General features: G+C 44.4%; 1 protein-coding gene across 3 annotated transcripts in view; it reads left to right on the top strand.

Annotated features, from left to right (window-relative positions):
* Znrf1 (zinc and ring finger 1) overlaps positions 1-25,612 on the top strand; it is a 108,490-nt gene that overhangs the window by 66,711 nt on the left and 16,167 nt on the right. For all 3 annotated transcript variants that reach the window (XM_005345652.3, XM_013354757.2, XM_026777198.1), the window contains exon 2: positions 24,680-24,775. In XM_005345652.3, the coding sequence (XP_005345709.1) occupies positions 24,680-24,775 (96 nt within the window). The remainder of the gene's footprint in view (positions 1-24,679; positions 24,776-25,612) is intronic.

The following is a 25,612-nucleotide window of genomic DNA, read 5'->3' as shown; positions in this document are numbered from 1 at the left end:
TCGAACCCTGTTCCCTCTATATAGACCTTAGATCAGTGCTTCTCAGCCTTCCTGGTGCTATGATCACTGATACAGTTCCTCATATTGTGGTGGCCCTCAGCCATAAAATTATTTTCTTCATAACCATAATTTGGGTACTGTTAGGAATCTTAATGTAAATATTTTTGGAGATGGGGGTCTGCCAAAGGGGTCACAACTCATAGCCTGAGAATTATTGCCTTAGATTCTAATCTAAGGGATATCCAACTTTAGAGGGAACAAAAGTTTCTTTCTTTAGACAAGATTTATTGAACCAAGATCTGGTCAGAGTTTATATATTTGGTGGATGTCTTTTTTTTTTTTAAATCTAGAACATCCTACCGTGTGTGTGGTGTGTATTGTGGTGAATGGGTGTGGATGGTGGGTGTGGGTATGGTGGGGTGTGTATTGTGGAGGTGGTAGGGGTGTGTGTGCTGTGTATTGTGTGTGTGATATGTGTGTGTTAACTAGGATTTGAAGCTAGGGCCTTGTGTGTAATGGAAAGACTCTGCTGCTGAGCTACACCTCCACCCTGACAGTGGCTTTCTACAAAGACAGAATCGGTTGATTTCTAGAATGGCCTTCATTCTCGATTATGTTAAGTCTCCTCGGGATTGTTATTCAACCTATTCCTTTAGCCCTTTGTTTCTTTAATAGACTAGACATTAGATTAGTCTAAATAGTTTCAGTTCAAGTACTTGGGAAAAACTAAAGTATTGTTGACGTGCACTTCGTAGGTACCATGTGATGAAGCAAGTATCGAACTCCAGTTTCCCATCGTTTGCTCTTGTGAACTGATCATTTGGTTAAGGTGGTGACTGTGAGCCGGTTACTTTTACAGACTGTTAATTGGTAGCTTGCAGATGTCCTCTTCTGCCCCTGCCAAATGACTGGTGATGATCTAATGATAAAACTCCATGCTCCTCCAAGACAGCGAGTTCCTTAGTAGCTCAGTCAGCAGTAAGTGTGGTGCTGTCCTGGATGGTACTTGAATGCTGTGCAATAGCACTGGTCCCAGGCCTATGGGGAAGCGACCAGAAAGAAGATAGCTTTGTTAGGTAAGCGATGAAAGGCTTGTAAAAGCACACACAGTCAGAAACACAGGTACCACTCAGAGCCTAGACATACAATAGAGAAAGAGTGTAGAAAATAAAGCCAAGGACCCCTGACCAGTTTTAAGAGGTTAGAGGCTGTGAATATAGTTCAGTGGTGGAATGCTCTAAAGTGTCAGTTTCTTAACTAATTTTGCTTTATGAAATTTACGCAAGGGATGAAAGAAACTGAGTAAGTACCCAAAGTACCAAGTGACTATCGTTTCTATTACTAAAAAACAGGGGACAGCCTCAGTATCTGTGTGTAGGGAATTAACTAAATAACTTATATTTTTATAAAATAGAGTACTATATAGCTGTTTTTCTTTTTCTTTCCTCCCTGCCCCCAGACAAGATTTTTCTGTGTAGCCCTGACAGTTCTGGAACTTGCTGTGTAGACCAGGCTGGCCTAGAACTCAGAGAACTAGCATGCCTCTGCTAGTTCTGGGATTAAAGATGTGTACCACCACTGGCAAGCAATATGTAGCTCCGTCTTAAGAGATGAGGGAGGTTCGGGATTGTAGTTCAGTTGGTAGGGTATTTGCCTACCATACACCAAGGCTCTGAGTTTAAGCCTCAGCAATGTTCAAACCACCTTTAGTGGCACAAAACTGTAGAGGTAGAAGAGGAGATCCAGAATTGAAGGTGATTCTTGGCTGCATAGCAAGTTTGAGAACAGTCTGGGCTGCCTGAGATCTGTCAGGAGGAAGAGCAGGAGAGGAGGAGAGAGTCCTTTTCCAGGAGGCTGAAGTGTGTTCTGTTCTACACCACTTTCTTATTCCTGTTGTGTGCGGATTAGTTTTACCCATTGAAGCCACACTCAAATAATTGTTAACTCAAACACAGACCTCGTGGTCCTGTTGTACTATGATCTTTGGGTGTGTTTGCCACCAGCTGCTATAGGGCTGGGATTGGGACTGTTATCTGTGCAGCAGACTCCCCCATTGCTTCTGTAGCTATAGCCTACCTCCCACCGGGGCACAGAATGTAATATCCAGTTTAACACGCAGGCTTGGCCTCTTGACTAAAGCCAAAGCTTTCCTTTTTATGCTGTGCTCTCGTCCCCTGTTTACTAGGCCTTTTCCTCTTTGGGAAAGTGCGTGTACTGAGAAAGATGGGGCTCTTCTCTGGCCCTCTTCCTCCCCCTAGCTTCATTGAGCAAATAGAATCAGTGGGCTCTGAGATATCCAGAAAAAAATGATGTTTACTGCTCTCTTGACAGAGGTGTGAACAGTGTTAATTGAGCACCCTCTTCAAGATTTAACTTAAATTGAATCAATGCTGGGGATGGAAGGATGGAGGACAGGGAAAGGACCACTCAGAGTACTGTGAATGACTCCCTTAGCTGCTCAGATTAGGGTTACTTGATCTATCCTGCTCCTACCTATCACACTACCACTTCACTCCAGCTGTTTGGCTTCACTACTTAGCCTGATTCATAACTGCAGCCTCCCTGCTTCTTCCCCTTAACAATTACACCAGCTGTATTTTTTCCTCTGGCAGATTCCCCAAATTTGGCATGTCTAAAATGGAATCACCATCTTCTCTTGCCCTCCTTCCAGCAACCCTTTCCTCTAGGATTCCATCCTCATGAAAACCACCAGATGGTTTTCTCCTTGTTGTGCTCATAATCGGGAATACAGCTGCTAACTCTGTCTGAACACCTCTTACAAAGTTGTTTGAGACACATCTGGCCGTGGAGCCCTGGCTAGCCTCAAAGTTGTGATCCTCCTGCCTCAGTCTTCCAAGTGAGTAGTGCTGTTACAGGCTACCACACCTGCAGTGTCTAAGCTAACCTGTGTGCTTTGCTACTGTAGCCTGGTACAAGTTATTAGTGGATGCCAAAAAGCACAATAATCAGGATAAATAATTGTTCAGAGTCAAGTCAACCAGATGTCCCTGCTGGATTCTGAGTCCACCAGATGGCCCATTGGGCACCAGGCCAGGGCCCCAATAGCATAGGAGACCTTGATGTTTACCAAGGGTTGGCAGGGCAGTGAGGCCTGGTTCTCTTCACCCACACCACCAGTAGCCTAAATAGCAGCAACTCCTTAACTGTTCTATAAGTTTTCAGGGTCTCCCAGACTGCACTGATGCCAGAGTGGTTGATCTGACTTCTGTCAGTCTTTCTGCCTACCTGCACCTCCCCCCCCCCATTGCCTCTCTTGGGGTGTGTCGGAGAGAGTCTTTCTCAATTGCTCTTCACTTTAATTTTTGAGACCTAGCCTCTTGCTGAACTTTGGCTAGGCTTGACAGACCAGCAAGCTCTGGAAATTCTGCTGTTCTCCACTTTTCTGTCCCCTGCCAGTGCTGAGGTGACAGGTGCATGCCCCCATATATTACATGAGTGCTGGGGATTCCAACTCAGGATCATGTTTGTGTACCTTTAATGCCAGCAGATGCAGGTGGATCTCTCTGAGTTCAAGGTCAGCCTAATCTACATAGTAAGTTCTATGCCAGCCAAAACTACAGAATAAGTCAGTATCAAAACAAACCAACAAATTAAGTATTTAATAGTTTATTAGTACTTAATGGACCATCATAAGTATATGTCTATGTATAGTGTGGGTCTGTACATGTTAGTGTATGTGCACCTGTATGTATATGGAGATCATATATTGTTATCAAGTGCCTTCCTTAATTACCCCTACCTTATTATTGAGACAGGATCTCTCACTGAATTTGGAGTTCACCAATTCTTCTGATTCAAGTGAGCCAGACAGTGTGTTCCAGGGATCCTACTGTCTTCACTTCTCCAGAATGGGGAATATAGGCATGTGCTACTGCATCAGCATTTCAGATGGGTATTAGGAATCCAGACTTGGGGCCACTTCATGGACTGAGCAGTCTCTCCAACCTGTACATGTATATCTTGATGGCTTCACAAACTGAGCACTTCTGTATGAAGTATGACCTGTGTCCTAGGACACTGCCTCATGCCCTTTCTCCCCATGGGGTAATTGCCCTCCTGCCTTGGAACAGATTTGCCTGACTTATTTTTGTACTTAAATAAAAATCAAACATCATGTGCTTATAGGTTTGCCTCCTTCCCTGAGCATTGTTTGAGAGTCAGCCAGCATATTGTAGTGTAGTGCCGAAGACCCTTAATTAGCCTTGCTGCAATAGTTTCCATTATGTGAATGAACTGTACTTTTTCCATTTATTCTTACACTGCATGCAGCTGCTCGACAAAATGCCCTAAAACTTATTAGTGCACAACAGCTGTTCATTCTGTGGACATGGTAGGAGCAGCTTGTCTCTACTTCATGATACCTGGAGTCTCATGTGAAAATCTGGAGGCAGTAGCTTTGGATGGTGTGGTAGTTTGAATGACAGTGTCCCATTCCCCATAGATTCATAGATTTGAATACTTGGCCCAGGTATTGGATCTGTTTGGATTGATTAGGAGGTGTAACCTTGTTGAAGGTGTATCACTGCAGGTGGACTTTCCACACATTGTCATTTAGTTGCCTCGGCCTCTTGCTTATGGATCAAGATGTAAGCCCTCAGCTACTGCCCCAGCACCATGCCTGCCTGCCTCCTGCCATGCTCCCTGCCATTATGACCATGGACTCTAATCCTCTGAAACTGGAAGCCCAAAACAAATTCTTCCATAAGTTTCCTTAATCATGGTATCTATCACAGCAGCAGAAAAGTAATTAAGACAGATGGGTGGTTCATTCGCTCACATGCCCTAAAACTCTGCAGGGGTTGTCAGCATGGTGGCTAATTGTGAGGGCAGGGTCCTAAAACTACTAGGCAGCAGCCATATCCTTTGTATGTCCCAGATTTGTACATCATGACGTTTCTGCTATATTCTTGGTCTGAATTCCAAGTTTACTCTGGAGTAAGGGAAATAGACTCCAGCACTAAGTGAGAGGTGGCAGGAGTTCTTGGGTGGCACTGAGAAGTGAAAACAGTACTGAGGAAATTATGCAAAAAAGTACCCTTCCAACTGTTAATAAGCATAGTATTATATGATGACATCGTTCCTTTTTGAGGCAGCCACAGTAGAACTCATCGAGTTCACTGGTCACCTCAAGCCCTGGCTGACTTTCCTCATCCTTTAGTCACAGCTTGGACTTCCCTTCTTTTTAACAAGCCTCTCCTGACATTACTGCCTCCTAGCCTCAAAAGTTTCAGTGTAGTTCCCATTCTGTGTTCTGGGGCCCTATCCTAGCCCTCGCACAATGTGCAGACTAGGAGGCCTGCTCTTGTCTATTTAATTGTCCTTGTCCCCGGTCAGAGTTGAGGCCCCATAAAGCAGCTCTTCCTTTCATGGGGCATGTAGTAAGCTACAGTGAAATAGAGAAAACGGATCCAGCCTTTAGTGTCTGCTTTTTAGAGACACAGTGTGACACACATAGTAACTAGCCATATTTTAAGATATCAAATGTACCCTTCTGCAGCCAATCAAGTGTTAGAACAGGAAGGCATTTTAGATAGTCTTTTCTCCTTCTGTAGGTTAAAAATGTAAACATAATAGAATCCTTTAAGTAGAAATAGATGACCCAGTTAGCAGCAATCCTAGGCCCCCATTGTAATAAGAGGTGTTCCCATAAAGAGGCTGAGGGGGTTGAAGGAGCCCCAGTTAGCAGCAATCCTAGGCCCCCATTGTAATAAGAGGTGTTTCCATGAAGAGGCTGAGGGGGTTGAAGGAGCTCTATTTAAGCTCCTCTACCTTTGCTCTGAAATGCAGAAACTATGTATGTTCAGTGATAGACACATAAGCCACTAGTCATACTATTCCCATGTGTGAGCTACAAGAAGGCCACCTTTCTGTGACTTGTAGGAAGAATTAAGGCATCTTTTTTCAGCCCTTCTGCCCACCTCTCCAGCCCTCAGGTCCTGGATCATTTTGCAAACCAGTTATCTAGTTGGGTAAAAGAAAGCATTTTTAAAAGGGGAGGAAGCTGGAGAGATGGCTCAGTGGCCTATAAAAGCCAAAAGAAGCTATCAGGTTCCTGGAACTGGAGTTACAGGTGGCTATGAGATGCCTTGTTTGTGCTGGGAATCAAAATCAAACCCAGGTCCTCACGAAGAGCAGCAGTGCTCTCTAGCCCCTGCCCCAGGACTTTAAATAGTTTTGTGTATATTTGACTCATACATGTCATGGTGCTGCCAATTCTTTTTGTTTCCTGTGTGTGTGTGTGTGTGTGTGTGTGTGTGTGTGTGTGTGTGTGTGTGTAGTGCTTCCCTAAGCCTTCTATGTTTTTAAGATCTGCCACTGTATGTGTGTTTAGTCCATTGCTTGTGCCTGCTTGTTGATGGATGTGGCTAATCTACTATACTATCTCATGGTATACATGTTCTCTGTTGGTCCTGCCCATGGGGCTGTTCTGGGCTGCCTGACACTATGATGTGGCAGATATCCTCTGTGATTGAGAGATAGCCCAGAAGTGGGATTGCTAGGTCCTAGAGCAGTGAACTTCTGAGATCTCTTCTAAGACCTTGATGTATCTGTGACCCATTTCCCATTTGCCTGAGTGGGAATGATAGGTTGCTTCAGATGTCTCCCCTTCACCTTGGATCTGGAATTTTACAGTGATAGCCTCCAGAGAGTAGAGAGAAAGGTTGGGATATTATTCTCCTGTAGGTTGAACTGTTCCGATGCCCACTGTTCCTTCTGTCTTGAGTTTATACCTGATTTCTGGGCCCTTTAGAGGCAGTAAGGGACAGTGGAACACGCTGACCTGAGCACACATTTGACTTCTCTGTGTGCGCTCTGTCACCAGGCCACAGGATGGATGTCAGGAGTCTACTTGCCAGCAATAAATCGAGTTTGCCCATCTCTATCCTTCCTGCTGGGAGACAAGAAAAGTCACTGCACATTTATGGCAGACTTATGTCTGAAATTTCCTTCAAAATAATCTGAAACAGAGGAACTGAGTACAATAAAGATCAAATGACTCTAAATTTTGTCATCCAAATGCACACACATCTTAGATTAAAAGAGAGAGCTATTAATTACACTAGGATCACAAACTAAGACCAGGATTGCTCTAGCAAACCAAGACACTGTACCCCAAGGAAAAATGATGGAACAGACCCTGAGTTGACCACTGTTGAAACTGGGCAACTTGCACCTAGAAGCTCATTCTATTGTCTGTTCGTTTGAAAATTACCATAATAAAAATCTTTAGGAGGATGCTTATTAGACTGCCAAAGCCCTCAGAAGTCTCCATTGTCGAGCTGGCAATTTAGCCCAGTGGAAGAGCGTTTTTCATGTATGAGTCCCTGGGTTTGGTACCTTCTCCTCCCCTAGCCCCCCAATTCTCCGTAACTATTTAGCCCTTATTGCCCAGGAAATTGGGACTCTTGCCAGTCTGTAAGAGTAGTAAGCTTAGGTTGTCTGCTGCCTGCATTCAGGGCACCCAGGTGGAGGTGGAGGTGAGCGGAGTTGATAGAAGAGCCCCACCTGCTCTTGTTGACAGGAAGAATGAGAAGCTGTGAGTTGTTCTAGCCTAATGGGACTTGGCTCGGCCTGCCCAGGGGCCAACCGCAGCAGGTCCTTCACATACTCACCACAGCCTGGTAGCAGTCTGTACATAGGCACACGTGATCGCTATCTGTGGCAGGAAGCAGCCTACAGATGGTGGGTTTTTAACCGGCATTCTGTGGCACACACACTTCCCTGTCCTACTTAACCTTCGCCCTGGTTTTAGCAGTTGCTGGAACTGAGGCTTAGAAGGTAGAAGTTTACTCCTCTGCTGGAAATAAACTCCAACCACAGGCTCATGTACCCACAATCGGTTACCTCTTTCCATAGTACATGGTCCTTCTTGACGCGGTTCCACGAAACATTAGTTATTCATTCATTCATTTATGTATTATGTATACACTGTTCGCCTGCATTCCAGAAGAGGGCGCCGGATCTCATTACAGATGGTTGTGAGCCACCATGTGGTTGCTGGGAATTGAACTCAGAACCTCTAGGAAGAGCAGCCGGTGCTCTTAACCTCTGAGCCATCGTTCCAGCCCCCATTGAATGGATATTATAAGAACCTCTCATATGCCAGGCTTAGAGGATATAGTAGTAAAAGAAAGGCTACCTTCAAGGAACTTACTGTCGAGGGGGCCACTGACATCAGATGCAGCAGTAATGACTGCTAAAAAAAAAAAAAAAAAAAGAGTAAAGTTGGTGGGTGACTGAAAGTGGAGAATTGGGGCTAAGAGGGTGTCAGAGGGACTGAAAAGCAGGTACAGCAAGGTGGGGTAGGAAAGGAAGGCCTCCCTCACATGCTGTTGAGTGGTCAGGATCACCTTTAGGATACTGTCATGTAGGAGCCACTGGTGACCTTAGTAAGTTTGGGATAGGTATAAAAAGGACAGGAAGGAGAAAGGTGAAGACACTCAGTACAAGCAGCTCTTTCTCTGTGCTTGAGATCCGCCTGCCTCTGCTGGGATTATAGGATGTACCACCACAGACTCCTTAAATTATCAGAAGAGATAGACACACCAGCACTCTTTACCATGTGAGGACACAAGAAGGCTATTGCCTGCAAGCCAAGAAACAGGCTCTCACCACACACATCTACTTTTAGCGCCTTGGATCTTGGAATTCTCAGTCAATAGGACTGTGAGAAATAAATATTGGCTCTTTAAGCCATCCAGTCCACAGTATTTAGTTACAGCAACCCAAACTGACTAAGACATCCCATATAGATTGTAGCAGGACCCACTGGGCAGTGGTGGCGCACGCCTTGAATCTCAGCACTCTGGAGGTGGGGACAGACGGACCTCTGGGAATTCAAGGCCACCCTGGTCTACAGAGAAAGTTCCAGGACAGGCCTCAAAGCTACAGAGAAATCCTGTCTTGAGAAAAAAAAAAATGTAGCAGGACCAAGGAATCCCAATTACTGTTTTGCTTTCTTTTCTGAGACAGGGTCTTACTATGTAACCCTGTCTGGCTTGGAATTCGGAGATCCATCTGCCTCTGCCTCCAGAGTACTAGAATTATAGGTATGCACCGCCATGCCCCGCCATGCCCAGTAAATTCTTTTTTAGATGGGATCTCTCTGGCCCCTGGGTGTCAGGTACTCACCACACAGACCAGGCTGGCTTTGGACTCAATAAGACCCTCCTACCTCTGCCTCCTGAGATTACAGACAGACGCCACCACCCAGACTCTTTAACTCTACTTTTAAAATATGGTACTGTGGGCCAGGTGTGGTGGTGCACGCATCAGATCACCCCAGAATTTGGAAAGCAGAAGGAAGCAGGTCTCTGAGTTCAAGATCAGCCTGATCTACTAGTGAGTTCCAGGACAGCCAGGGTTGTGTAGAGAGATCCTGTCTCAACAAAACAAAACAAGAATGGGCTCCCCCTGGACACACCCTAGGAGAAAATCCGTTCCCTGCTTTGCAGTTTCTGGTGGTCATCTACTTTTCCTATTGTGACCCCTTCTTCCATCTCTGTCGCTTCAGTGTAAATAGTCTTCAGATATTTTCCTGACTGCCTCCCATCATTGTATTTCTTCCTCTGGCTTTCTCCTGCCTCCCTCCTTTCCTCCTTTCTTCATAAGGATGCTTGGAATTCTGTAGGACCCCTCCCCCCCAGCCAATCCCATCCCATTGTAAGACTCTTCATTTATCACAACTGTGTAATCTGTTTTTCTATGTAAGGTAACATTCACAACATGTTTTGGGATTGGAATGTGGATGTTTTTGTAGGGCCATTATTCTGCCCACCACACATTGTATAAATGTGTACACATGTTGTAATTTAATGGTTAGGTTAGTAAAAGCACTCCTAGTTTACAGCTGAGGTAGTTCAGTCAGTAAAATGCTTGCCTGGAGGACCTAAATTGAGTCTCCAAAACATACATAAAAAAGATTGGGCTTAGTGGTGCATACTTTTAATACCAGGGCTGGGGAAGCAGTAAATAGACAGATCACTGGGAATCACTGGCTAGCCAGCCTAGCCCACTTGGCAAGTTTTAGGCCAGTGAGAGGCACTGTCTCAAAAAAAAAATCAAAGGTCGGCAGTGCCTGATAAATGATACCTGGGATTTGCCTCTGCCCCCACGTGCACACATGGCGCACACACACACCTGAGACTTCCCTCTGGCCCCCACGTGCACACACAGCACACACACACCTGAGACTTCCCTCTGGCCCCCATGTGCACACATGCATACACACACCTGAGACTTACCTTGGGCCCCCACGTGCACACACAGCACACACACACCTGAGACTTCCCTCTGGACCCCACGTACACACACACACACCTGAGACTTCCCTCTGGACCCACGTACACACACACACATACCTGAGACTTCCCTCTGGCCCCCACGTACACACATGGCACACACACACCTGAGACTTCCCTCTAGCCCCCACGTACACACACAGCACACACACACCTGAGACTTACCTTGGGCCCCCACGTACACACGCACCACTGCAGACAGTTTGGGAGGTGAAGTGCCCTGATGTTGACTTCATTTCTCTCTTTTTTTTTTTTTTCGAGACAGGGTTTCTCTGTGGATTTGGAGCCTGTCCTGGAACTAGCTCTTGTAGACCAGGCTGGTCTCGAACTCAAAGAGATCCGCCTGCCTCTGACTTCATTTCTCTTGAGTAGAAGAGAAAGCATAAGAATTCTAACGTGCTGATCTGTATTTTTCTGTTCTGTTTTCTGGATGCTTGCTTTTTAATTCTTTCCACGCATTTCAATAAGCAGTATTTGTCAATATTTATGTTCTTGAAGCCAATCTTCTGGGAAATTGATGTGCTGACTGGAAATGAGGAAATGTTAAAACCAATATAAAAATAGTCTTTGAGTCAAAATGTCAAAGTGAAGAAGGAATTTGCAGTTCTGTGGTCCTCTCATTTTGTAAGCATTTGTGAGTGAAAGGTCCGGTACACAGGCTGCATACTGACATAGTATTAATGTCCACAGAGTTGTGCTGACATTCTGCTACAGACCTTTTGCTTGCCAGACAGGTTTGTTACCATTAGGAGGTCCTAACTTTCTTAACCTTGGCTCTGTTGTCACAGTAAAGATTTATGAGATGTCCTCCTGTTCCCGCTATCACGTTGGAGCCTTTTCTTCCAGCCTCTTTGTTCCCACCCTCGACTTCCTCATTCTTATCCACCAGAGTCAAGGAATCTGAGCCAGAGAAGAAGAAAAACAATGAAATACTACGCTTTGCATGGCTCAGTAGAGATCACATACTATTTTAGGGATCTTAGAATTGGAGGTCCTTTTTATTTGTGCTGTGTCCAGAGACTCTAGGAAATTCCTTTGACCCTTTGGTCAGTACCTGTTGTACTCTAGGATCTTTCTTTCTAGCTGTGGCAGACAGAAAAGCAAAGACTTTTCGGACACCAATACTCCCTTTGGTAGAGCTGAATGCTGCCCTGTGCCTTCAGAAAACTCCGTCCTAGTCTTCTGGCATCTTTCTCTTCAGGTGCCATTTCAAAACACAGTGTGGCCCTGGACTATGTCCTAATATCTGCCTCCATGTTCTCTAGTCCATAAGTACAACTGAGAAGAGGATGTGCCAATGAGAAGGGGCCAGGGCTAAATACAAGCAAGACTCCAAATCTTCCTTGTTACTGTGCGCCAGGGCCAAGCTTGAGCTGATAGTTTTTGAGACATGAATGTAACCAACATATATTTTACAATTTGGGATTATAATAAGTACCTCAGAAGACCCTTCTAGTGGACTTCCAGTGATGTGAAGGCCAAGACCACTGATATTAGCAGACGTTAAGCTGCACAATGCAAACAAATAGCTTTATTCGATATGAGCAGTTATATATCATGGCCATTTGCCGGTAAGTCATACTAATCATAATCTGGCAATATATATAGTCAAGCACTTTTTCCTCTCGTCATTGAAAAATTCCAATCAGGTCAGGGGCTGGGCAGTGCCTTTAGAAATCCAGAAATAGGTGCAGCCTGGATTCTTGGTACCATTCTCCCCTTTGTCCTTTTCTCTTTCTTCACGGACTTTTTCTTCTCCAAACACTTTCAGACTCATTCTCCCCCTTCCTCCCTCTTTACCCTCTTTTCCCTTTTAAAAGAAAGGAAAGTTGGGAGCAGGAGAGATGGCTTAGAGGTTAAGAGTACCAACTCCTCTTCTAGAGGACCTGGGTTTGATTCCCAGCACCCACATGGTAACCCATAACTGTCTATAACTCCTACATGTGATACGCAGATATATATTCAGGCAAAACACCCATACACATATAATAAATGACTCAAAAACCAAAACAGAATTCGGATCTCAGGGGGGGGGGTGAGGAAAGCTAATTGAGTATTAGGATTTTAACTATATCAGTAAAGAGCCCGAGAACTTAGAACCCAGTCTTTAGTTGGTGGAGAAAAAAGCCTGCCACAAGGCAGTCCCAAGGCCAGCCCTATTTCCTTTGGAGGTTTGCCTAGGATTGTTGCTACATTGCGACTGTTTCCGCCACCAGTGCCTGGCCCTGCACTGTCCCTGGACACTCCTTTCTGTTATGATATAGAGACAACCCACAAGTTTTTGGTACTGATAATTGCCCTGTTTACTTAGACACCAGCTTTTCTTCTTTCTCATTTGTTTTTATTTGTAGATAGGGAATGCTAGTTTGAATGTAATTGTCCCCATAAGCTCGTAGGAGTGGTACTGTTAGGAGGTGTGGCTTTGTTGGCGTGGGTGTGGCCTTGCTGGAAGAAGTGTGTCACTGTGGGGGTGGGCTTTGAGGTTTCCCATGTTCAGGAAGCACCATCACCACCACTACCCAACCCCATGAGTCAGTCCACTTCCTGTTGCCTGCAAGATGTAGAACTCTCAGCTCCTGCAACACCATGTCTGCCTGCTCTGCATCATGATAATAATGGGCTGAACCTCTGAACTGTAAGCGAGCCACCCCAACTAAATATTTTCTTTATAAGAGTTGTCACGGTCATGGTGTCTCTTCACAACAATAAAAAAAAACCTAAAACTTAGGGTCTCACTATATAGCCCTAACTATTCTGAAACTCACTATGTAAACCAAAGTTGATCCTGAACTCAAAGAGATCCACCTGCCTCTGCCTCTTTGAATGCTAGGATTAAAGTCTACCAACTGCTTCAGGCTCTATAGGAGAGATGACTTAGAGGTTAAGAGCGGTCATTGTACTTGCTTCCTGTAACTGATGCTATGAGGAAAGAGTTAGGGCGTCCATCTGCTCTTGAAGAGAACACTAGAAAGTCCACACTAGTGGTGATCAAGATTATTGGGTCCGAGGAACAGGTATATTATGACATGTTAGATATTGAAATTGACAACGGGAGATGTGGGTGAAAGTAGAACATGGTACTCAGCTAAATAAGCATGTTATGGCTAGATTTATCCGTCTTAATTGCCTAGACTTTAGGTAATCCCTGATATCTGGGAACTAGAAGTTCTAGCTTGATCCTTTGGATATTGAACAATCTTCCATTTTCAACAGATGGTTAAAATCCATTCTTTATATAAGACATCTCCAAAATGCAAACCAAATGCCCCCACTGGAGACCATACATCTACATTTTTTTTTTTTGTGGTGGTTGGGATGCTTATAAACTTGTCCAAGCATGGTGGCCAGGCAACAGATAATAAATCAATGTTCATCTTTGCCCAGTCATTGAAAACTTGGTTTCACATTCAGGCTAAGGTTTCATTTTCTTGTGCCAATCAGGCTGGGGTCATCACATTCTTGTCCCCATCTACCATCCTGTCCCTGCTAAGTAGCCCTCTTACCACTTAAAGAAATGGATTAAAAGGAAAGAGGTGTGAAGCAGTGAGTAGCCTGAGCTCCTGCTTCTGGCAGGTGCTTTTCTTATCTCCATCTGGCTGGCATGCTGCTGGGGAGCCTGGACTTGTGTAGCAGGATGGATTGGAGCCGGAGCCCCTGGTTCCTTAGTGCACACTGTTCCCTTTGCTTCCAGCTGTAGATGTCTTCGCTGAACCTGTGCTGGTTTGCAGTGAGTGAACAAGAAGAAAGAATAATAGAATAACTTTACTGAGTATGTGATTGAGCTGGTAATTTGTTTAAATATGTATTTTTCATATATTCTTTGCATATACTTCTCAAAATTTAGCAACCCAAAAAATTGGTGTTCATCCTGGTGAATTGGTACAAACCTTTAATTCCAGCACTTGAGAGGCAGAAGCAGGTAGAGTTCCGTGAGTTCGAGGCCAGTCTGGTCTACATGGTGAGTTCTAAATTCAAGGGGAATAAGTAAGTTCAGTGATACTCCCTAGTGGAAAGCTAGAAATAATTGAGCGGCAGGAAGCATTCAGGACTTAACACTAGAGAAAGAAAGGATCGAAAATCTATCTAAAGAAAGACTGGAGCCTGCATGCTGGAAGAAAGGGAAAACTGATGGGAAAGACATGCCTAAGCATATCCTGGTAACATTTCTGAATCTTAGGGTGAAAAGAAAAACCTTTCAAGTTTCAAGCCAAATTAACAAATTATTTACAAAAGAAAAAGAATTAGGGCTGGAGAGTTGGCTCAGTGGTTAAGAGCACTGTCTGCTCTTCCAAAGTTCAATTCCCGGCATGGTGGCTCACAACCATCTGTAAAGAGGTCTGGTGCCCTCTTCCGGCCTGCAGGCATACACACAGACAGAATATTGTATACATGATAAATAAATAAAATAAATATTTAAAAAAAAAAGAATTAAATTGACCCCAGATTGCCTGTTTGCAACACCTGGAAAATAGAAAATGGTAAAATTTCTTTTGTAAACCAGGGATTCAAGGAATATAAAAGAAACTTGTACTCAGAGGAAAAGAAAGGGCTTTGAGCTTGTGTAAGGATTCAAAGTGTGTGCTCTCCTCTTCCCAGCTGTCTTTGTCCTTAACATGCCAAGAGGCTTTGCTCTTCCTGTCGAGGTGTGCGTGCCTGTGTGGATGCACATGTGTGGGTGCGTGTGGCAGCCAGAGGTTATTCCAGGTGTTTTCTTCACTGTCTTCGCCACCTCATTTTGAGACAGGGTCTTTTCTTCTTTTTTCCTCCCTGAAATAAGGCTTCTCTTTTATTTATTTATTTATTTATTTATTTATTTATTTATTTATTTATTTATTTATTATGTACACAGTGTTCTGCCTCCATGTATGCCCACATGCCAGAAGAGGGCACCAGATCTCATTACAGATGGTTGTGAGCCACCATGTGGTTGCTGGGAATTGAACTCAGGACCTCTGGAAGAGTAGTCGGTGCTCTTAACCTCTGAGCCATCTCTCCAGCCCCCCCTCTTATTCTTTTTTTTGGTGTTTTTTTTTTTTTTTTTTTTTGGTTTTTCGAGACAGGGTTTCTCTGTGGTTTTGGAGCCTGTCCTGGAACTAGCTCTTGTAGACCAGGCTGGTCTCGAACTCATAGAGATCCGCCTGCCTCTGCCTCCCAAGTGCTGGGATTAAAGGCGTGCGCCACCACCGCCCGCCCCCCCCCTCTTATTCTTTTGAAACATTCACATCTCTGCTCAGTTGTTACTTCTCTCCTGAAAGTCTGCTCTGTCTAAATTCACCCTTCATCTTCCTCTTCATATCATATAGCCTGGCCCTTTATCTAGTGCTTCATTATGAAAAACAGCTTACAGCAATTCTGAGAGATGTTAGTCCATCAGCTACCGTTATGTACTTCATTTTAATGTAGCCACCTAAACTTCTAGTGTCAATGACATGTCGTCTACTGCAGTTTAGCCCTTTTCTGGGGGGCGGGGGTCAGAGTCTCATATAGCACAGGCTGGCCTCAAACTTACTGTGTGTCTGAAGATGACCTTTAAATTTTTGATCCTCCTGCCTCCACTTCCTAAGTGCCATCACCACACCTAGTACAAGTTTTTGTAATTCAGGTAAAATTATGAAATAATGAAATCTCAAATCTGAAGTTTATATTTGATAAATTTGACAGATGCATATACATGTACAGCCAAACCGTCCTCTTCATGTAGAAGATCATCATTACCCAGGAAAATTCTCAAATTACCCTCTCTGTCAACCTCTGTCCCTCAGAGTCAGCCACTATTCTGATTCTACTCACAATCCGTCAGTTTTGTTGTTCTCAGTATTTTTATCCATTCTATTAATGGACAGTTAGGCTGTCTCCAGTTGTTGTTTTGTTGTTGTTGTTTGTGGTTTTTCGAGACAGGGTTTCTCTGTAGCTTTGGAACCAGTCCTGGAACTAGCCCTTATAGACCAGGCTGACCTCGAACTCACAGAGATCCGCCTGCCTTTGCATCTCGAGTGCTGGGATCATAGGCTGGGGTGTGTTTTGTAAGAAACAAGCCTACCTCTTTCCAAATAGCTGTCATCTGTTATTTCATGTTACAGCTGTTCCAAATCCTCACTGACATTTGGTTGATGTCAGTTTTATTATTTGACATTTTTAACGGACACAAATTTATTATGGTTCTCCAAGGAAATAGAAACTGTGCACACGCATATGTGTGTATGTGAAGAGATTTTTTTAAATAGGAATTGGTATGACTTGTGAAGCTAAGGGATCCTATAGTCAGTTGTCTGCAAACTGGAAGTCAGGAAAGCCGGTTGTGGTGTTTCTTTGCTTTTTTCCCCCCAGTGGTGTTTACAGAAAGGGCAGTAGTGTCAGTCTCGGTCCAGGGCAGCAGTCTGTGTCCCATGGAGCGGTCAGACAGAGAATGGAGATCTCACTTCTTTCACCTTTTTATTGTGTTCAGGCCCTCAGCAGATTGTATGAGACCTACTGCACTGGGAGGGCAGTCTGCTCTGTAGTCTACCCAGCCTGGTGGCAGTGTTTCTGCAGACACACTGCCAGAAACACCCAGGAATATCTTAGCCAAATATCTGGGGACCCCACCACCCAGTTATGTTCACACACACGTGTGTGCACGCACGCACACACACCTCCACACACACACAGTGGGCTGCCCCTTGGCTCTGGAAGACAACTGCAGAGGCCATGTCCAGAAGAGTTAATGAAAGAGAAAGGAATTAGAACTTCTGGGCCTTGTATGCTCCGAATACTCTTCGGGAGGCATAACGCGTACTTCATCTCATCAGGTGATATATTGTGCATTGGGTTTTTGAAGGGGAGAAGTATGGAGAGAAAATATACATATATGTCTTTGTGCTTGAAGAATGTAGAACCTATGGTATAGAAGTGTTTGGAGTGGCCGGGGGGGTGGTGGTGCACATCTTTAATCCCAGCACTCAGGAAGCAGAGAGACAGACAGATCTCTGAATTCAAGGCCAGCTTGATCTACTGAGCGAGTTCCATCCAGGACAGCCAGAGCCACATAGACAAACCCTGTCTCAAAAAATCAAAAAAGTAAAAAAAAAAAAGAGAGAGAGAAATGTTTGGAGTGTCCCCCATATGGTATCTTTGTCACCTGTTTATAATACATCCCACTTAGTCAGCTTCTGTAGCCAAGTCCTGTTTTATTGTCAATAAGCATCGCAGTATGTGGCCAGATGGTGGCATCTGGGACTGCCTGGTAGAAAGAATTGGGGTGGTACCCCGGTGCTCCCAGCTGAGTGCTGCCACATCATTCCATTGTACAGCTAGGAGGCCCCTCTCAGATATGCAGCTCCCTTCACTCTGGTTGCTTCTTTTGATTACTCCACCTTTAGGTGATCCCAAAGACAGGCAGAACTGGGGCAGCCATTAAAATAGCGCATCGGCATCGGGAGGGTGGGGAGAGAAACTGGAGCAACAAGCAGCCAGCTCTTGGTCCTGCTAGGAAATCAGGTCTTAAAGGAGAAGGTTACAGTTGGGAAAATAAGAAGTACATCTGTGCCCAGAGCATGGTTTTTTGTTTTGTTGTTTTTGTTTTTCGATACAGGGTTTCCCTATGTATCAGCCCTAGCTGTCTAGCTGTCCTGGAACTTGTACTGGTAGACCAGGCTGGTCTTGAACTCACAGAGATCTGCCTACCTCTTCCTTCTAAGTGCTGGGATTAAAAGCATGCACTACCCGGGCACCACCGCTGCCCGGCTAGCATGGAGATTCTTAAAATTTACTTTGTAGAATATTTGGGAGGTGGGTTGGGAACGCTCTGGGACTAGCTACTTAGTCTGGTGCTGTTGTCAGACTGAAAAGCCAGGTTAGCCTGCCCCAGGAAGAAGCTTTTTAATTTACGTGACTCTGTGATCTTTCTTGAGGTCACTCTTGGATCACCTGCCAGTGGTCCTAACCTGACATTGTGAGTGGGCTGACCTGGCACACTACAGACTTACCTTCTCTTGGCTTGAGTCTCTGATAGATTACTGATGAGGATTCCCCCTTAAACAGGATACTCGTAGAAAGAAAGCAGCTGGGCTCTGGAGGATCAGTTCCCTTTGCTTTTCTGGTTGAGAAAGGAGAGAAATTGGATCTTCATTATGTCTTCTGTTGGTTACTTTTTTTAAAAAATATTTATTTATTTATTGTATACAGTATACAATATTCTGTCTTGTGTATGTCTGCAGACCAGAAGAGGGCAGCTGACCTCATTACAGATGATTGTGAGCTACCATGTGGTTGCCGGGAATTGAACTCATGACCTTTGGAAGAGCAGGCAATGCTCTTAACCACTGAGCCATCTCTCCAGCCCCTGTTGGTTACTCTTGATTAAATCTTGTAGCAATATTTGCGTGATAGAGCCACCAAGCACAGAATCGGACCAATGCACATGAATGTACTCCTTCCTCATCTGAAACATGAGTGGAACAGGTCACCACCTCTGCTCAGTGCATTGACTGGAGACAAGCTTAACTAGTGTCAGTAGCAAAGGTGGTACCACTTACCTCCAGGTGTGCCAGGTGACTGCTTCAGGAGCACTTGGGGAGCATCTTGAAGAGACCACCTGTGGTTTTCTCTGGAAGGAAAGTAAAGCTTTTAGCCACTCTGACGCACTGCTGAGACCTCTGAGGAGTTCTGAGAGGCTTAGTCACCTCTGCAGACTTTTGGTTTATCTTGGTTTGCCAGGCTGACTTTCATTCAGTGTGAACGTCTTCCAAAATGGGAAAAAGATTTTCAAGAAATTCCACCCTTCAGATAGTTCATAAATATCAGTACTTGTCATTCCATAGGGTGTTGATGCTGAACCAGGAGTGGACAGATACAAGAAAAGATTGGGGCAGTAAAGTGGTAGAATCCGTCTTGATCATCGGATGACCTTTCAGGAAAGAAGGTGGGGACATTGGCTTTTCCCCTTTAGCTCCCCATTTTCTTCCCCCCTTACCTTTTGCTCTTTATTTTCATTGGAAAGGTAATATGCAAACTCAGCGCTTTACAGCTGGTGCTGCAGGCTTTGTGCCCAATAGAGTGCTGGATTCTGGGATGCTAACCTTCTACATTGACAGAATTCCTAGAAAAATTATTATCCATGTTTAGGGATTATCTAGAAACATGGCTGGGGGGCATTGCAGAAAACTTGGAAGTGATTTGAAGACCTATGTCTATGTTGGGTTCACTGCTAAACCGTTTGGTACAGCAGGGTGCTGACTTGTGGCCAGACTTGTGGCTGTCAACTCTCCCTTTCTGGCTCTGTTAATGTTGAACAAGTTACTTGAGCCTTTGAACTTCCCTGTGTTCCTATGAAATAGAGTTAATATAGTACCTGCCTGCTGGTAGTACTCACACTGTATGATAAATAAGAAGCTGTGTAAAGCACAGTGGCCGTCCTTAGCAATGACTCAATAAGGGCAGAATACCATTTACCTATTATATTGCATGGGGAGACTCGTTCCCACGTTGGAAGGATGGAAAGGTCCAGTGGTGGGACCCAGCAGAATCTGTGCGGCTGTGCCCTTCTTGTCTCTGAGTGCATCTACTTAGTCTTGGTCTAACTAGCCCTCTCTTCTTTCCTCATCATTTATTGCTCTAGGCCTGATGATGATGTTATCTCGTTCAGTCTTTGCAAACATGAGATGAATTCCTCCATTTTTTCCCACTAATAAAACTGGGGGCCAGTGAGGGATATATTACTTGCCAAGGTCATGAGTCTAGAAAACCCTTGTCATCTTGTCATTCTCTGCTTGCATAAAAATAGTCCCTAATTACTTCATGGAACTTGTAAAATAAAACAAAAACACTGAGAGGCACAGACTACTTTAGTTAAGACACGATTCTCCCCACCACACTACTCTTCATCTACCAGAGGTAATGGTTCCCACCTCAACTCTTTCTCAAAATCCCATGGCCCGTTTTTCTTCCCTGATGGAAAGAACTTTGGACTGAGACCTAAGAAGACCCAGTGTAATCTCAGCTCTACTGTGAGCTCACAGTGCTTGCTCCAAGGCCTTTTTGGGGCCTGTTCCCTCTTCAGTATAATGAAGAGATTGCTCTAAACCCAAGAGTCTGAGCCTTTCATCTGTTGCTGAGTGTCCTGCTTGCCAATATCTCAGTGATAACTTCACCCCTTCTCCTTCATTCAGATCTCACTCAGATACAGGACTGTTGTGATGCTGTTTCAGGCATCACCTGATTCTTCTCAGAAACGCTGGGGGAATACGGCATGGAAAGTGCAAACTTTGTCTAGTAACAGATCCTTGCATACTCTGTGTCCGTGCTCAGGCTGCAGTTAGGAGGCCGCTCTGGAGCTCCTCCTTCCATGCCACTACAGCCCCATCCCTCAGCCTGCACACAGTGAGTGGTAGCAGGGAGTGCAGCAAACAAGTATTCTCTGGGCCATTGGAATTCTTAAGAAACCTTGCTCTTTTGAGTTGGAAGCATCAGAAAATCTTTTGTAAACACACAAGAGCTTAGGCTGGCAATGAGTGTCTTTATTCTGAGACTCAGGTTTATTCCCATCTCTCCATTGCATATGACACTGGATCTGCACGTTTCTAATCCGGCTTAACAAGCAGCCTGATGTCGGGCGGTGGTGGCACATGTGTAATCCCAGCACTTGGAAGGCCAGCCTGGTCTACATAGCGAGTTCCAGGGCAGCCAGGACTGTTACACAGAGAAACCCTGTCTCGAAAAAACAACAACAAAAGCAGCCTACTTCTGCTAGAAAAGCTAGGTATAGCACACTCCTATCTCAAGCTTCTAATGATCTTCTGGGTTTTGTTACTTATGGACTTGTAACTGTGCAGAGGTCAGATATTGTACTGTTTCTAAGACCTCAGGTGAGGTGTTTAGATGCTGAGAATTTTTAGGGAGTAGGGCCTATTCCATGGACTCCACATCAGCTGTAGTTAGCTGAGTGCCTCATCTCCTGTTTAGTCCTGTAGCATTGTCACTACTGCCTGTGATGGCACATGGCTTTTTTTTTCTTTTTCGGGGAGGTGGGTAGAGACAGAGTTTCTCTCTAGTCCTGGAACTTGCTCTGTAGACCAGGCTGACTTCTTTATTCAGAGAGATCCACCTACCTCTGTCTCCTCAGTGCTGGGATTAAAGGTATGTGCACCACCACTACCTGGCTTTTTGCATTATCACTGAGGAAAATATTTGAAGATTTCAAGTAAGTACCTGTATGACTTGTTTCCTGTTTCCGTGCCACTTCACCCTAGTCACAGCTTTCCATACAGATTAGCAAGGCATCATGTGAGGAACGCTGGGGAAGGTGTGAACTCCTCTATCTTGGGATTCACGGCTGTGTGTTTAAATGCTTGGCCTTTTAGCTGTTTATTTAATAATGTTTCAGGGGAGACAGAGGCAGGCAGATCTGTGAGTTCAAGGCCAGCCTGGTCTACATAGCAAGTTCCACATGAGCCAGGACTACAGTGAGGCCCTGTGTCAAAAAAAGGCAAGGTATTGGGAGTAGGCTTAGTGGTTTAATAGCACTGGCTGCTCTTGCAGAAGACCAGGTTTGGTTCCCAGAACCCATATGGTAGCTCACAACCATCTGTAACTTCAGTTCCAGGGAATCAGATGCCCTCTTCTGACCCCTGTGGACCAGTCATACATATATACAAGCAAAACACATACAAAATTTCAAAAGTAAATATTGTAGATGGTCTTTATCAACATCAAACTATGGTAATTCTAACTGAAAACTAATGGAAAAGTGAGATCTGCAACAGTAATTAGATGTATTATGTTGTGTTTGCACATTCAGGCCAGGTAAGAGTCATTGTTACAGCTGGGCAGGGGTAGGACACGCCTTTAATCCCAGCACTGGGGACTTAATCCCAGCACTGGGGACAGAGAGGTAGGTGGATCTCTGTGAGTTCAAGGCCAGCCTGGTCTCCAGAGCTACACAGAGAAACCCTGGCTGGGGGCGGGGGGGGGGGAAACCCATAAAAACATAGTCATTGTTACCAAAGAAAGAAGCTTTGATAGCCTATAGTATTTGTGATATATACAAATGGATGCAGACAAATCAATAACTTTTCAAAGTTGGTGGTTCTATGGTAGAATTTGCATTCAAAGAATTGATCTCTTTGAAATTGTTCAATAATAGAAAATAGAAAATACTGATATAATAACAGTTCATCTGTCTTACTACTAGGCATATTCATCAGTGCATTAACATGCTGGGGGCGGAGAATAAACTGTGGATGTGGGAGGGGGAGTTAGCTTTGCTTAATCGTCGTTTATCTCAGAAGATTCTCTTATATTTTTAGTTGTGAACCTAGCTTTTAACGGATGGGCCATCCCTCCAGCCCACTGAGAAGATTCTCAGCCAGAATTTACCAGTACTTTTAGAGTGCTGAGGAAACCCTTTGGTGTATAACAGTCCAGATTGCCTAGGAATGAAATAGCAGATTACAGTGCCCTGTGTTCATCTGCATTGAGAGCAGCTGCTTTATTTAGTAGTGTTTAGGACCATGTTGAAGAGCTGCACCCCCTTCCCCCACCTGCTCACATATTGGTAAAGGACATAGCTGCCTTCGTTTCAAGGGAGGCCAAGGACTCTTTAGTGAGGGGTGAAGGTGCTCCCCAAGGGCAGGTGACCGGAGGAATAGCGGTACAGGCGACAGCAGTGACAATGGCAGGGTGGGAAGCTCTCTTATTTAAGGATTATTCAGCTGCGTTCGCTGGCTGCTTCCCTGACCTTGTCTGCTAGGCCTCATTGGAAAGCGTCTAAAAGAATATCAAACTCAAGTCAGGAAGCTCTGCTAAATGCTGTGTGGTAGAAAAAGAACCCTAGTGAAAGTTGAAGGCTATGGGGAAAGGAAAAATCTCAGGGACTACAGATTGAACACAATGCCCATCAAAATCCTAGCAAAATTCTTCAAAGACCTCAAAAGAACGGTACTCAACTTCATATGGAAAAGCAAAAAACCCAGGATAGCCAAAACAATCCTGTACAATAAAAGAACGTCTGGAGAGCATCACAATCCCTGACTTCAAACTCTACTACAGAGCTACAGTACTGAAAACAGCCTGGTATTGGCATAAGAACAGACAGGAGGACCAATGGAACCCAATAGAAGACCCAGATATCAATCCACACATCTTCAAGTACCCGATCTTTGATAAAGAAGCAAAAAATATCAAATGCCAAAAAAAAAAGCATATTTAACAAGTGGTGCTGACATAACTGGATATCAATATGTAGAAGAATGAAAATAGACCCATATCTATCACCATGCACAAAACTCAAGTCCAAATGGATCAAAGACCTCTCAGCATAAAGCCAGCCACACTAAACCTTATATAAGAGAAAGTGAGAAACCACTTCCTAAATAGAACCCCAGCAGCACAGACACTGAGAGAAACAATTAATAAATGAGACCTCCTGAAACTGAAAAGCTTCTGTAAAGCAAAGGACACGGTCAACAAGACAAAACAACAGCCTACAGAATGGGAAAAGATCATCACTAACCCCACATCAGACAGAGATCTGATCTCCAAAATATACAAAAAAACTCAAGAAATTAGACACCAAAAGAACATATAATCCAATAAAAAAAAATAATGGAGTACAGACCTAAATAGAGAACTCTCAACAGAGGAATCTAAAATGGCTGAAAGACATGCTCAACATTCTTAATCATCAGAGAAATGCAAATCAAAACAACTCTGAGATTTCATCTTATACCTGTAAGAATGGCCAAGATCAAAAACACTGATGACAACTTATGCTGGGGAGGTTGTGGGGAAAAGGGAACACTTCTGCATTGCTGGTGGGAATGCACGCTGGTACAACCCCTTTGGATGTCAGTGTGGTGATTTCTCAGAAAATTAGGAAACAACCTTCCTAATTAAAGGCTTGCACCACCACTGCCCAGTTTCTGTGGCTATCTAGTGTGGCTGCTGGAATTAAAGGTGTGTGCCACCACTGCCAGGCTAGTGTGGTTTTTAAACATAAGCAAAGAAAGCCAGCCTACAAACCACAATCCCAGAGAACTTAGACAACAATGAAGACACTAAGAGAGACTCACATAGATCTAATCTACATGGGAAGTAGAAAGTAGAAAAAGACAAGATCTCCTGAGTAAATTGGGAACCTTGGGGGAAGCTTGAATGGGAGAAGGGGAGAGGCAGGGAGGGAGCAGAGAAAAATGTAGAGTTCAATAAATATCAATAAAATTTTAAAAAGGGAAAAAAAATCTCAGGAATTAGTGAAGGAAAAATTGGTTTTGGCTCTGTCCAGAGCACTGACCCCACACAGTTGCCGTGGTTGAGCATGTCCACACAGACTATGGATATCTGGATTTGGAGAAGATATTTCATGCTGTTTTCCTCTCTTTCAGGTTTCAAGTGCCCCATTTGCTCCAAGTCTGTGGCTTCTGATGAGATGGAAATGCACTTTATAATGTGTCTGAGCAAGCCTCGCCTCTCCTACAATGGTAAGGGTTGTCTATCTAGTCTGCTTCCTGATGTCAAGATAAGATGAATAGTAGGGGCATAGCCTCCAGGTGAGGGGACTCTATAGTTTTCTTTCAGCCCGGATAGCTGTGTGGTAGTGGGGAACCTGCTATTTCAGGAGCCTTGGTTGTAAGTTGGGGTGCTGAGGAGTGGCCCAGGAAGCCAGGTCCCTCAGGGATGTAGTGGTGAGAAGGCAGATGTAGCAGGAATAATAAAAACCCAGAGACAGATATTGGGGTTCAAGCTAAAGAACAGAAAAGCAGAACGGCCAGCCACTGGCTCTTACCTCTACCTCACACTGAAATGGGCGACCCTGCCTCAGTGAATCTTCAGAATGAGACTGAGTGTAAGAGCTGGTTCCTCCCATTTCATATTCTTCTCTAGTGCTGGGATTAAAGGCGTGCACCACCACTGCCCAGTTTCTGTGGCTATCTAGTGCAGCTGCTGGATTTAAAGGTGTGTGCCACCACTGCCAGGCTAGTGTGGCTGCTTTACACTCTGATCTTCAAGAAAGCTCTATTTATTAAAACACAAATAATATACCACTGTAGAATGCTCTCAGCATTTTTTGAGGATTGTGTTTCTCCTCAAAAATCTCAAGGACTAGAGCTATAGCTCAGTGGTAGAATGGTTGCCAGGCATGCACAAGGCCCTGGGCTCTGTTTTATCACACACACACACCCCATTATAGTTTGTCAGTTTTAGATTTTTCCAACAAGATTTTGTTCTTGATGGAGAGGGAGTTATAAAAAAAAAAGATTTTGTTCTTTTTTTTTTTTTTTTTGGTTTTTCGAGACAGGGTTTCTCTGTGGTTTTGG

This window comes from Microtus ochrogaster, chromosome 4, assembly GCF_000317375.1.
Source record: "Microtus ochrogaster isolate Prairie Vole_2 chromosome 4, MicOch1.0, whole genome shotgun sequence".
Classification (NCBI taxonomy): Eukaryota; Metazoa; Chordata; class Mammalia; order Rodentia; family Cricetidae; genus Microtus; species Microtus ochrogaster.
The sequence above is the reverse complement of the archived record's forward strand: the minus strand, read 5'-3'. Positions and strand labels throughout refer to the sequence as shown.